The 14,443-nt window shown below is 34.9% G+C and overlaps 1 protein-coding gene across 2 annotated transcripts in view; it reads left to right on the top strand.

Moving 5' to 3' along the window:
* LOC131049755 (uncharacterized) overlaps positions 1–14,443 on the top strand; it is a 262,789-nt gene that overhangs the window by 105,388 nt on the left and 142,958 nt on the right. For both annotated transcript variants that reach the window (XM_057983819.2, XM_057983818.2), the window contains exons 8-14: positions 2,256–2,348; positions 3,071–3,154; positions 3,540–3,617; positions 3,935–4,018; positions 4,231–4,299; positions 11,202–11,261; positions 14,239–14,310. In XM_057983819.2, the coding sequence (XP_057839802.1) occupies positions 2,256–2,348; positions 3,071–3,154; positions 3,540–3,617; positions 3,935–4,018; positions 4,231–4,299; positions 11,202–11,261; positions 14,239–14,310 (540 nt within the window). The remainder of the gene's footprint in view (positions 1–2,255; positions 2,349–3,070; positions 3,155–3,539; positions 3,618–3,934; positions 4,019–4,230; positions 4,300–11,201; positions 11,262–14,238; positions 14,311–14,443) is intronic.

Raw genomic sequence — 14,443 nt, 5'->3', positions numbered from 1 at the left:
TTTGGCACATATGGTCGACCAAATCAAATAGAGTTTGTGCTAGTCCTTTGACATGACAGACTTGGGACTTCTACATTACTGCTTAGGTGTTGATTTGGTAGACATGGCAGTTTCTTTATTTCTCAGTCCAAGTATGCCCGATGTCTACTAGATAAGTTTCAGATGCATGATTGCAAACTTGCATCTGCACCTATGGAGAACGAGCTAAAGTTGTTAGCCAAATCAGATTCACTTGTGGTGGATGAATTCGTGTTCAGGCAACTAGTGGGCAATATGATCTACCTCACCGCCACTAGACCTGACCTCAATTATGTTGTGAGCTACATCTCTCGCTTCTTGACAACCCCTAAGGTAGAACACTATGTTGTTGCGAAGCATGTTCTATGTGAAGGGCACTTCTGACTTTGGCATTCTGTATGGCGGAAGTAAAGATCCTAGACTCATTGGTTTCACAGACTTAGATCGGGCAGGTTGTGTTGATTGCAAGAAGTCTACATCTAGGCATGTCTTCAGTTTGGGAACAGGTGCAGTCACATGGCCCAACAAGAAGCAGTAGGTGGTAGTTCTTGCCTCGACCGAAGCAGAATATCAGGGAAATGTTAAAGCAGCTTGTGAGGCAGTTTGGGTTCGAAGGATGCTTTCTAACATGCAAATGTCTCAAGCAGGTCCTTCACCCCTCCTTTGTGACAATCAAGGGGTGCTCAAACTTGCCAAAAATCCAGTCTTCCATGAACGAACGAAGCATGCTGAGCTTCATTTTTATTTCATTCGACAACTTGTTGAAGATGGATTGGTTTAGTTGTAGTATGTTCCAACTGAGGATTAAATTGTAGACATCCTTGCCAAGTCTTTGAGCCTGGAAAGTTGTAAAATTTAGGGGGCAACTTGGTGTAGTTGATAGACTAACCATTAAGGGAGGGTATTAGAATAATATTTGCATATCTTATTATTAATGGTCAATAATGTATTTTTAGTTTGACTAGTTTCTTTTTAATTTAGTCTTCTGTTATCAATTGTTTTTTTAGGAAACATTGTCAATGTAATTGCCTATATATACATTCTCATTCGTGAGATAAATCAAGCAATTACCATTGTAACATATGTGACATTTAATAAGTTTGTTGGATTTATATTGTTTTATTTGCTATTACTTTATTCTGCTTTTGAGTGAATTTTTATTATTAATGGTGGGCTTCATATGCCTTTGTCTCTGTATCACTTTTTCATTTTTTTCTTGCTACAACTTGTGCCCTGATTGAATTTAGACAATGTTAGAACGGCTCTTGATGAATTTTTTAGTTTTAGCAAAAGTTTGCACCATTAGACTAAAGTGAATGCATAAAGAGTGGAGTAGAAACATTGGGGAGAATGATGGAGATAAAGCAAGTTCAAATGTTTTTTACCGTGTCAAATGAGGGCTTTAATCTTTTATCCTAAATGAAGGCTTCAACAGAACTTAAACAAAATTATGTGGGATGTGGCATTTAGCTTTTCAACCAAAATTCTATAAATGGAAAAGATATTCTTGAAGAAGCGAAATGGTGAAAAAAGCTTAAAACATTAGAAAAGCAAAATACTTTGGTATTATGTTGGGTCCAATAGTGTAGATATGCTTGTATCAGTTATACTGTTTACATTGAAATATGTCAATATAAGTAGTTTCCAACAACAGGAGTAGGTTTGATAAATATATAGAGTAAAACCATGCCAGATGGGTGCATATTGTACCTTGAATTACCTAGCATAATATCTAAAGCAGGACTTATAATTGGAGAAAAAATTATACAGAGATGCATCCTTCAGTAAGGGAAAGAAAGGGTTTTGGAAATTAGAGGTAAATATCCAAATTTCACGTACAATAAGTCTGGCTGTTCAATCTTCTAGTTTGTAATCAGAAAATATATGTTGATGCCTAGTAACTGCAATTTTTTGTGAATCCACTTCATTGTACTCTGCAGCTAGATCCGGAGTATTTTCTTTCGCACATACATTGGAAATATTTCATATTTTTGAGCCCCTTTAAGTTATTTGAGATGTTTGATCTTGTAGAAGACGTGTCTATTTAATAAGTTGCAGTGACATGTTCGTTTGTTTGGTATAGTTTGTGTGTATATTATTGTTTTGCCCCCTATAACTTCTTATTACAGTTTGGATATCATGTGTGATTGCAGTTTCTTTTTCTTTGCTAATATATCAGATGCCTCTTGATAATGTCAAAATTATAACTAAGTCGTTTGATTGTTGATGGAGATTAGATATCAGCCAGTTTTGAAAATGAGGACAGATCTGTTATTCTTCGGTCAAGTGGATCTACTGTCTCATTTCCTGGATATTTAGCTGTATCACAGGTAAAAATTGTTCCGTTTCTGTCAAATTGAACTTCCATGTTGTCAGTAGTGGCATGGACAATTTAAATATTTGTATTTTCACCTTGACATATATAGTATTGTTGATACTGCACTCAGAGAGCATTCTAGACTTCAGAATATCAATCTATCAATTTAGGTCAGATTCTATGCAAATCTAGGTTGCAACTTCAAAGAAATTTCATTGTTTTCCCAATATCTTGTATGCAATAATGTAGTTTCAGTCTTTAGATACACTAGAAATGATTTCTGTTTGTAGATGCCTGGTTACAGCTTCTCCCTATTAACACTAGTGAAAACCAAATATCCTTATGTTGAAGGACTGAATTTAGGGTTATTTATTTTTTCAGGTTCTTTAAGAGGCTTATGTTAGCATTACTTTTGAATAATGTTCCAAATTTATTTTATTGTTCTTTCAACCTCATATGCTTGGAGAGAAGTAATATATATGGTTGGGCAGATGAATTATTATGTTTGTGCTTATGTTTGCAAAATATGTTTATTTTTCAGAGAATTAAGTGTTCAGTAATTTTGTGTGATTTATTTCACAACTGTAGTTACCTGTAATTTGAAAGGCTATTGTTTCGATTATGTGTATGAGTAACATACTTAAATTATAATGTTTTTGTTCTTCTGGTTTATCAATTGCCTTACACGTCTTATCTATTGACAATGCTTGTGGAATCGTGTTGCTTTGCTAATAGGACAATGCAACTTTTTTGACCAATGATGAAGAAATCGAACAAAACGAGGAAGATAATAACTTCTCATGTCTTTCAGAAATAAAGGTAATAGCTTTGTTTTTTTTTTCCTTCAAGGAGAAAGGCTTTAGTTTTGTTTGTAATTTGGAATATTTTAAGTAGAAAATTGAATAGCATGTCCTGTGAGTAAGTCTGCTACTTCATTCATATCATGAAAATTGCAATATAACTAATTATAAATATAAATTATTCTACAAGAAAGAATTTCTGATCGTGTTACTTTTGGTGATGACATTTGTTCTAGTTTGTTATAAACGTGCTCTGTTAATATCTATTGTGAAAATTTTAGTGTATTTGAATGGAGTACAACCACTGCGATAATCTATTATGTGCTTGTTCTTCTTGTTAATCAGTTGCGCTCTACATATTATCTATTAGTGGCACTAATAGACTATTGTTACTTTGCTGTTAGGACAATGAATTAATTGAGAACGTTGAGGAGAAACAAAAAATGGAAAATGATTACTATGTGTATCTTTCAGATTTAAAGGTAATAATGTACTTTACTTCTCTTCTCAATGAGAAGAAACGCTGAAGTTTTGTTAAATATCTAAACTGAGAAATTTAATATTTGTCTGTGAATAAGTCTGCTATATGCTTTATTCGTGCCATTGGAACTCCTTCATTGCCAATCTTAACTAGGAGCTATATATATGCTTTATTTGTGCCATTGGAACTCCTTCATTGCCAATATTAACTAGGAGCTATTTTTATTAAAATAATTTCTGGTGCAGCTGCTTTCGATAATAACTTTTATTTGTATATGTTATAAAAGTGATCTGTCAATCTGTATTATGAAACTGCTAGAATTGGGATCTGATCTATATGAAGGATGTACAATCAATGCAACATGTTACTCAACCACCACCTCGATATTCAGAGGGCTCTCTAGTGAGTATTGTTTACTGATTTGATTGCCTTCCATGATTTGTATGTGATTATGATTTATTCCTATTTCAGTTACTAGATTCAATATATTTGTTTCAGAGAAAATTTCCCATCTAAGCTACATGGTAGGTTCTTTAAGATTTTGTAAGTTTGTGCAGTTACCTTCATCTCTTCATGGTTTACTATAACTAATTTACAGCTTTTACATTTTGAAGATAGAAAAACTAGAAGGTCTGGGAATTGGAAGGCCTTCAACTTATGCTTCTACAATTAAAACATTACAGGTATATCTTCATGTTTTTTGATTTTTTATTCTGTGCTGAAGTAGGTGAATAAGCAACTTTGTTTTTTGATCATAAGTGTAGTGTTGTAGGTATTGAAGAACAGGAAAACTTAAGGATAATCATCTAAGCATATAATGATGTGAGTGAAATGTGTAAAGACCATGTCTAATAAGAAACAACAAATATACACTCACATATGTACATATGTGCACGCTCATGATCACTCTCACACTTTGTGTGATTATGCTTTTGTATACATTTTCAATAAAATTTGAGATTGATTAGCAAGAAGAAGAGGTCAAATATAGTGTGAAAAGATCATCAAATTCAGCTGAAAGAGTCCAACATAAGGATCAAATCCGCCAAAAACAGATACAGTCCAACTAATAGAAACGACTGTCAAAAAACGATAGTAAACGGTTTATCAGGACTCCAAAACAGTTTATCAGAACGTATTTACCCATTTGTCTTGCTGCTATTTTTATACATATCAACTTCAAAAGCACCAATCACTGGATCAGCGTTGTCACTGTTGTGACCTTTTCATACATCGCCCCTGTTTTTTTTCTTTTTTTTCTTTTTAGGGTTTTGCCTTGGTGTTGCAACTCCTAATCACCAGTCTTTTTGCAATGAGGAGTTAGAGTTTTTAGGGAATCATCTGAGCCAAATAGGGATATCATGCTTTGAACAGTGTCTGGACACCATCAAAGTGCTCAGAAGGCTTGAAGGACGAAAAACGCAATTGCTTAGGGTCAATTCTGACACCTTCTATTTTTGTCAGTATTTGCTTTTTGGCACTTAGGGACCAATTCGGGAAACTACTTTTCGCCTGTTTTTTTTTTCTTTTTTTCTTTTTTAAGCTTTTTTGAAAGTTGACCTAGGATTGGGTTCCTCAGGTCATGGCAATAGTGTTCCTATCTTCGAAATAGAAAATTTGTGTCTTCAAGTGTAAAAAGCAAGGGAATATCTCTAGACAGGGTGTTGATCGAGATGTTCCAGATAAACATGAGTTGTTGATCAAGAAAATTCATCCAAGTGTTCCATGTCTCAGGCCGGTTCAAAGTCCACTCAAGGTAGGAGTTTCCAACGTCCAAGCCATCATGAAGTCCGCTCAAGGTAGGAGTTTCCAACGTCCAAGCCATCATGAAGTCCGCCCAAGGTTGAATGCCAAGTTTGTCCAAACAAGTGCAAAGTCCGCTAAGAAAAAATTTCAGAAAATTTGCTGTGTTGATACCTTGGGGAGAAAAAATTCAGAAAATTGCAAATTGTTGATACCTTGGGGAGAAAAAATTCAGAAATTTGGCTAAGTGTTCATACCTTGGAGAATAAAATTTCAAAATTTGGTTAAGTGTCAAGGAAATTCCCTAAGCAAGAAGCAAATCCGCCCAAAGGGAGTTGGCCATGTCCAAGCCATGTCAAAGTCTGCCCAAGATCCAAAGGTAAATGGCATGGAAGCAATAAACTCTACCCAACACTTGGTAAGAACCCAAAGGGAGTTGGCCATGTCCAAGCCATGTCAAAGTCTGCCCAAGATCCAACGGTAAATGGCATGGAAGCTATAAACTCTGCCCAACACTTTGTAATAATGGCATGGAAAATGTGAAGTCTGCCATGGCATAAGGCACATGTCCAACAAGATGCCAAGTCCGCCCAAGGATGGCTTTTGCATGTACCAAGTCCGCCCAAGAAATGTCTTGTGCCAAGTAAAGTCCGCCCAACACTTGGCATAATAATGATCAAGTCCGCCCAAGAAGAAACAGGGGGAGATGGCATGAAACATTCCAAGTCCGCCCTCCACTTGGCAAGGTGTCCAAGGCTAAATTGAAAATGTCCAACACATCTCCAAGTCCGCCATGAGGAAAAGACATTGTCCAGGGCACAATCAACTCCGCCACCTCCCAAACAAGGAATGTCCAACCATTGATGGAGTCCACCATGAAATGGCTTAAGAATTCTGAAATCCACTTTGGCACTTGAGCAAATTGTCCAACCAGCAGCCAAGTTCGCCATGCCAAATGGCTTGCCAAAGGTGAAGTCCGCCAAAACATGACTTGAAGAGTAGAAAGTTTGCCAAGAAAAGAGAGAAATTGACATGGCATGAAATACATAAAGTTGCCGTGGATAAAGTTTGGCCAGGGTTGGAGGAAAATTTCACTCGACACTTAGAATTATTTTTCAAAGATTTATCCAACACTTACAGAAATTTCCTAAACACATGAATTTTAAAAAAGATTCCTTGCAAATACATGGACAAGATTAGGACAATCTGTGAAGTGGTGCCAAGAAACAAGAATAGAAACTTTCTTTCGAGGTCTTTTGCAGGGATTGAGTTGTCATTTCGAGGAAGATGAGTAGAGGACTAGGTTCGATGAATCTACCAAAAATGCTAAAATGATCGAACTTTTGAATCTCATATCAATTTTAACTTGTCATTTTCACTCTCATTCTTTCTCAAGTTTGAAAATTGAAGAGTTCTTTCTCTCCCAAGTTCAAGGAAGGCAGATTTTTGAAGACAACAGGTGGAGTTTTTTTTAAGCAAGAAAGGAAAGGAATTTCCAAAGTCCGACCCAAGTGTTGGAATTTGCCAAGAGGAAACAAAATAATGGCTAAGTGTGGAGTTTTCCACAACAAAAGAGTCAAATTTTTATTAAGTGTTGGAAAGAAAACAGGAAGAATGAAGAAGAATAAAGAGGAAAAGTAAAGAGGAAATGAATAAAATCCATGTCCAAGGATGGAGACTGTCCTACTTAACACAAGCCAAATTTAGAATTAAAGGCAAATCCACAGGCAAAGTTCATCCGAGCACAGCGATGGCCAAAATCTTGGCTAAAGTTGAAAGGAACGCATGAGGTGTTACAAAATGAAATTGAATAGCCAAAATTTGGCTAAGTATGAGAAATACTTTAGAGAGAAAATTCCAATTTTCTTCATTGTGGGGAAAGCACAAAGGAATTCTTCTCCAAATTCAAGGCACTTGAAAGAATTTCAAGGCATCAAGAAAGAAAAGTTCCTGAGACTGAAATAGTTATCTAATTAAACGTTTTCTCAAACTTATTAAAAGATTTGAATATGAATTCCCAAACTGAAATCTGAAAAAGATACATAACACAATGAGACCAATGCACAAGAAGATATGTGGAAACCCAAGATGGGAAAACCACGGTGAGAAATGCTGCTAGGATCTACTGTCCTAATCCAGTCTCACAATGAATCTTGATTACAATGTTTTGAGGGCACCAACCCTTTGGAATCATCAAACCCCTTCTATAAAAGAGCACCGACTCTTCCAGATTGAACACCTTCTCAACAAACCGAGCACCAACCCAGTGTACTTGATTCACCAATTACAGTTACAAATGACTTCTAATTCAGAAGTTTAACCTTTTACAGTATATGCATGCTATTACAATCTGAATGAATTCTGCAGGTAAATCTCACAAAACTGAATATGGTTAACTGCAATAGAAATCCATCATGACCTGAATATGTGCGACCCTTGAATATTTTGTAAGTAAATTTCTGACAATTGAATTGATCAATTGAAACAAAGATCTTGTATGCTAAGACTTATCAGCAACCTTCAAATTCTATTCTTCATAAACTCAGAGTGATCTTAAAATACAATTGTACCTGATCCAAGACAAAACTGTTCAGCGCTTTCATTTTCAGAAGATATGGTCTGTCTGAGATAGCAACACGTCTTCATTGAGTAATTTCCAGCATCATAACCAATCTCTATCAAAGCGCTATGACTATATTTCTCCAACGTCACTACTCATTTGTTTTAAACACAATCTCTATTAAAATACCATGAACATATTACTTCTACGTCACCAGTTCTCTTTTATCGGGTTTCATTTCTCCTCTTTTTGGCAACAAATACGCATCACACATCCAACAAAAACTTTGTCCTTTTTAAATACAAGTTAAATAACTACATCGGTGGAGAAGTTATAGAAAGTAGTTGAAAACTACCTAACAATTTTATGCAGTTATCACCGAATCCACTAAATACCTTTTATCCATGTCTAGTTCTCAAAACAACAAATAAATCAAACACCTTATGCAGAGTGTAAGTGGTGATAGTTAGTTGAAAGAAGGTTGTAACCAATCAAACAGTTACAACTAAATAGAACCAAACCATCGAATACATAAACACCAACAGTCATTATATAGATTGAAGTCTATGAATCTTTGAAACCTGTAGATCATGAAAATCTACAAATCTTTGCAACCCGTGATTGCTGTGATTGACCATTTCTGCTATTGCATCCCTGTTCTCATGTTGAAACAATCAAATAATATGCAGATCAGGAATACCCAACCTGTACGTGATTTTACCAGATCATCTATATCAGCCAATGAAAACAAGTATGGTTCAGAGAGAACTGTAAGTTGTTCTGGAATTCAACATAAGACTGTTTGCTTGAAACCTATATCGAAATCATGATGCAACATAACTCTGATCAACATATTCCAGAATCAAACGCACAGAATGTATATTTGCAGGAAAAACTTCTTCGATTAGCATTCAGCATACATTAACAATTGATATTTCTGTTTGGTCTGCAACTCAACATCGAGGAAACTATTTGGTAATGTCTGTTTGATTTTGACATCAATGACAAATTTTCTAACAAGTTGTAGGTAGTTGCCAACTTATTACTAGAATCATGTCTCCTTGCTTTGTTGGCTATTTATGATAGACACATATGCTAGGAATACAATTCTTTTCTATGTTTGGAATTGATGGTCAGCCAGCTATTCATGAGTACACCATTTTGGATTTCTCATTTTAATCTTTGACTCAGAGTTTGAATAGTCAAGCATGCTCTTGTCTATAGGAATTTGGAAATTGACTTTGCACCTTGATTTTGCCTTTGCATTTGTTTGCACTTGTGAATGGTGTTTTGATTTCAACACAATTTTGCAATCAGTATATATAAGTGCACCCCTATATAGGTTATTGCACCACACTGTATATATCTTATATTGGAGTGCAACTAACTATAGCATACATATTTGACTTTCATATTTGCATTTTCCTCCTGTTGAGTGTGCAGGTTTGACCATGCCTTTGAAATCAACTACCTCCATGACAAAGTGCACACTTATTAAGAAAATTATATTTAGGCACTTTGAAGCACTTTGAAACTTAACTCTTCTTAACTTGGGCACACCTCTCTATGCAGAAATCACGTGCTTTGAATTTCACCCTTCTAGCTGTACACCTCACTATGAGACTTATTTGAATGTTGTGCTGTTAGGTGCAAACTTCACAACACAAAATTGTAATTTGAAAAATGGAAGCAAAAGTCTTATATGAGTTGTGCACCATAGCATTGTCTTTTTGGATTTCAAATTTTGTTTGTATTTTATTGAGTGTGCCCTTGTGAACGGCAAATCCATTTAAAAAATCCTTTTGAGAAGGTTGCAGCACAAGAAACAAAATACATTTTGATTTCCGTTGATCAGGTCTGCACATGTCTTCATAGATTCTTATATGTGGAAGTGAGCTCTTCGGAACAAGATTTAGAAAATTTTAATTTTTTAATCATTCATTTGGATGGATTTATGCTTTGAGTGTATTTATTTCGAAACTTGAACGCGCCTTTATCAGTTGTGCACACCTCTTTATTGGATTCTCGACTTCCCCTCAGGTGCACTCAGGTTAATTGGGTTTATCAACTTTCTAATTTTGAAATAACCTCTTATTGAGGTGCACACTTCACAATCTAGTTTGTGAATTTTGTTTTGAAAACCTATTTCCTTCATATAAATGCAGACATTTATGTATGATTTCAATCCTACCATTCACTATCGTCTTTCCCTTGTAGGGGTGCACCTAACAATACAATTTGGCTTTTGAAATCAAAATCATTTCTCACATAGATGTACAATCTAAGTTTGACCTTTTTGTCTGAAACTCTATCTTCTTCATAAAGGTGTGGCCCTAAGAATAGGATTTTGAGCTTTCAAAACTAAGCTTGATTCCCTTAACACAAGTACACCCCCAACCTCATGCTTTAGCTATTTTTCCTAGTTTTAATTGGTCGCTAAACTTAGCAAAAATGTTCAATCATATCCTACAGCTACTTTCTCAGCAATGCGGAATGCCTTCAAAAGCTTTATTCAGTGACTTTGTGAATATTCAGAAAAAGACACAAAGATGACAACCATACACAAGACAAAGCAAATGGGACAAGGTTTAAAAATGGTGTACATTTGGGGAAACAACAAATTTAAGTATGAAACTTGACACAAGTTTGAGTCAAACATTGGGGAAAGTTGCCCGTTTTAAGGAAAATCTTTGAATGCCACAACCTGCATATGTGACTCTAAAGAGTCTAAGAATCACTTCCGAGGTTAAAGGAAATTGCTGTTATTACTGCTTATTTTTCCCTTATAAAAATGCTTATTTGTGGGACTTGTGAAATTCACAGGCAGAAGTGTGGAGTGGAGTGTTTAATGATTATTGTGTAAAAATAAAAGAGAGGCTTGAACCACCAGTGTGGTGTTGCAGGAATCCTCCACAATGGAAGTTGGATAACATGTGTGCGTGTAAAACATTTTTGTATGATGCAATTCTTCCACCCTGCACATTCAAGGTTTGGGAGGACCATACCTGTAACCTGTGCAACTTTGTGACTTCAGTGGAACTGGAAATAGTTTCTTACATGCCAAAGGTGTAATTATACTAAATTAGGTGCAATAGAATTAAATTTTCCATCATTGGATGATCGAATGGTTTCCCCATTTTTTGGTTGATTTAGGTGCAACATTTTTCATGATTGGAGGTTGCAGTAATGTGAAAATGTGTTTCTGTGCTAAAAATAACTTGACTATTTGCTGTTTTTCTTCCCATTTCTGATGCTTTATTTAATTTTAATGTTACACTGCAGGCTCGAGAATATATAACGATTAGCAGTCGGCGAATCTTCCCTGAATTTCGTGGTCGAATGGTAAATCTCTGTATGGTTGACTGTTCCATTTATGTTCCTTAAAAGATAACTATTTTGACTTTGTTCTCACACCTTTGTACTGCAAATTGTGAGAATTCTTAATCTCGAGTCAGACAATTTCATAAGACTTTGACATGACAGGGCATTAGGTTCAATTTTTTTTTAAAAAATTTGTAGCATCCTTAAATCTACTATATCTGTTTGGTGTTTTCTTTTATAAGTATTATTCTTATCATGGATTGGTTAATCTTCTGCATGTTCTTAGCACAAAATATCAAGGATCTATCTACAGTATTTAAATGAATCTCATGCAAAGATCACTTATTATTTGTGAGTCATTGAAATTTATGACAGATCATACTCTATTCGAATGCCTAATGTGTAATTGACGTTCGTCTAATTATTTGGCTGATATGTATGTGTTTTATTATCATACGTTCTGCAGCCATTTTTAATTTATCATTGACGAGCTGTACTGATTTCCTATATTGAAATTTTGGGTAAATTGAAATCTTGGTTTATATCAATAACGTTTTACTGCCATGTTGATGTTTTCATCCAAACTCATGGTATTTGATCTATCTTTTGCTTTAAAGGTGTTGCAAAGATAAATGTACTTAGGGAAAATATCTATGTTTGCTGTAAGCTGAATAATATATAACAGCTAGCTCCTACAATTTACGGTCTCAGGGTTACTCCAATCTGTCCTGTGAACAGAGTCGAACTTATGTAGGCCCTTCTATAGGTGTCTGTAGGCATAACCTTGACATTCCAAGTCATTGGAACAATGACTTTTCAAAGTTAAAAGACACTAAATTGATCTAATGTAGTTCCCACACTCTTTTTTTAATTTGAAAAGGGAAACAATCTCTATTGAAATATGAGATTTCTAATTTTTTTTTTAAGTGATGGAGTTCTTTCTTTTGCATCTTTTTAATCCTTTTCATGTACCTCTGCTCTCCTTTTGTGTTATTGGAACTTGTATTCTACTCTGAAAAAAACTATACACTTACGTTTGTGACATCTTGTTTTCTCTCCTCTGGAAGTTAAAGAGTTTTGCTGGCGAGGGTAAAGATGACATGTCTAACTCAACTTCATTGAGAAACACTAAGGAAGGAAATGGTGAAAAATGGATGAAAAATGGAGTATCAGTTGCTAGTAAATTGATGTCCAAAATTGTATTACATGGCAACAAATCTGTACTATTAATCCTTCAAAGATTTGTTGTTGATTTTTCTACGAATATTTGAAGCTGTAGAACATGCAATGAAAGAGGACAAGTGAGGTGAAAGACATGTATATAAGATCATATTGAAATTTGGAAGCTATTAAATATGTTTCGTGGTGTATACTCTGGAGATTGATTCGAAAGTCTAGTACATTAAAGATATGCAATTTAGGTAGGATTTACTCCATTTGAAATCATTGAAAACATGAACATAATTTAACTGGTTCTGTAGCAATGTGTTCTTATTTTATGACAAGAACCACAAATCTTACATAAAAAAGTTGAGACGCTTTTTGGTCTTATTTATGTTGAGCTTGAAGCTCTTTCTGCTCTGATCTCAAGTTTGATGTATTATGTGGAAGTCTAAATTTGGATCTTGATTTCATGTACAGCTACATACATGTGTGCAGTCACAGACACAGACACAGACACAGACACACATTATGACATTGAAAAAGTAGTCTGTTGGCACTGCCATCCCTAACATGTGTCATACTATCTCCAACCTAGAAATGCCATGTAACATAGGAATTTTAGTAATGATAATTATTTTGTTTTCTAAGTTATATGGAAAATTTCTGATTATTTTTGTTGGAGAGTATAAGAGGTATTTTCTTGTAAGGGAGATTGGAGTTGTAATGCCCGCTTATAGTACTGTCATGGTTTCAAAGGTATTATTTGGTAGCTAAGGATATTACAATGTTGTGGGGAGTCACAGGCTGTTGAGTCCCATCTGCAGACAGTAAGAAATGATGAATGAGATGGGTGCTGACCATTGTGCTCTTGGGAAGATATGATGGGAACCATAATCCTTTGTCCAATTACATGGTCCTGCATTCTTGGGTAGGTGTGCATCACTTTCTTAGTAGGCAATTAGAGATTCTTATTTGTATTTTATACGCTGTATGTGAGCATGAAGTCTTCAGCAAGAGTCACTGCTGCTGTTTGGATGATACTGGTGACCTTGGTCATCAAATATTGCAGGACACATCCTATGGTTTGTCTTGCTTACCATATGTATTTTTTTTTGTTGTATAAGTTTTTTTAAATGTCTGCAGACTATTCTCAATCCAGGGATCTGACACAGATCCATCTGTGTTTGTGTTATAAGTGTGGAAAACATAGCCATAACAGTCCATTACGAATTCATACAATACCAAGTCTTCAAATATTTAAAAACTTGATAAATTCTTCCTCTTATGTTTCTATTGGTTGGAATTACAATGCAGAAAATAAAATTTCTATGCATTGTAATATAGTTTGCTGTATGAGCGATATGCCTTTCATAGTCTAGTTGCTTGTCAAAGACTTATAGATTGTCTCTTTCTTTTATGATCTTAGAATTATCATTAACATCTCCCTTGTTTTTCAAAATGCTACCAAGCATTTATATACCATTCCTTTGGTTTTATATTGTTAGCTACAGTGCAGATAATGATTTTTAAGCTGATAATTACTGTGCTAACTTTTTGTAGAGATTGTTTCTCAATTTTTGGTAAAATGAATTTTTATGATGTCTCTAGAATGACTCTAGTATGTGATATTAATTATATCTCTTATATATAACTGCTAAATGCATTCTTTCTGTCCGAAACTTGATAGTTGAGAATGCTTTTACTATCTATTGAAAGCTTGCTTTGATTATATAATGGTTACAGTGACTACAAACATTTCTCGTAATGTGTTTTTAATTTATTTTGCAAATATGTGATTCTCCCAAACTTTTCATTATGAGAATGTCTTGTGCAGGTCTCCAAATTTCTTTCCCATTTCTTCCCAGAAATCATTAACTACAGCTTCACAGCTTACATGGAAAGTCAGGTATGCACTTTTGTGGAGCATATGAATAGTCTTTCTTATTATTAATTTCAATGATTATACTAAATACAAATGAACTTTATGGTATTAAAAACTATTGTTGTATATGAAGAAAAGTGTTTGGATATGCACTTTG

The sequence above is a fragment of the Cryptomeria japonica genome, chromosome 2, assembly GCF_030272615.1.
Source record: "Cryptomeria japonica chromosome 2, Sugi_1.0, whole genome shotgun sequence".
NCBI classification, from domain to species: Eukaryota; Viridiplantae; Streptophyta; class Pinopsida; order Cupressales; family Cupressaceae; genus Cryptomeria; species Cryptomeria japonica.
The sequence above is the reverse complement of the archived record's forward strand: the minus strand, read 5'-3'. Positions and strand labels throughout refer to the sequence as shown.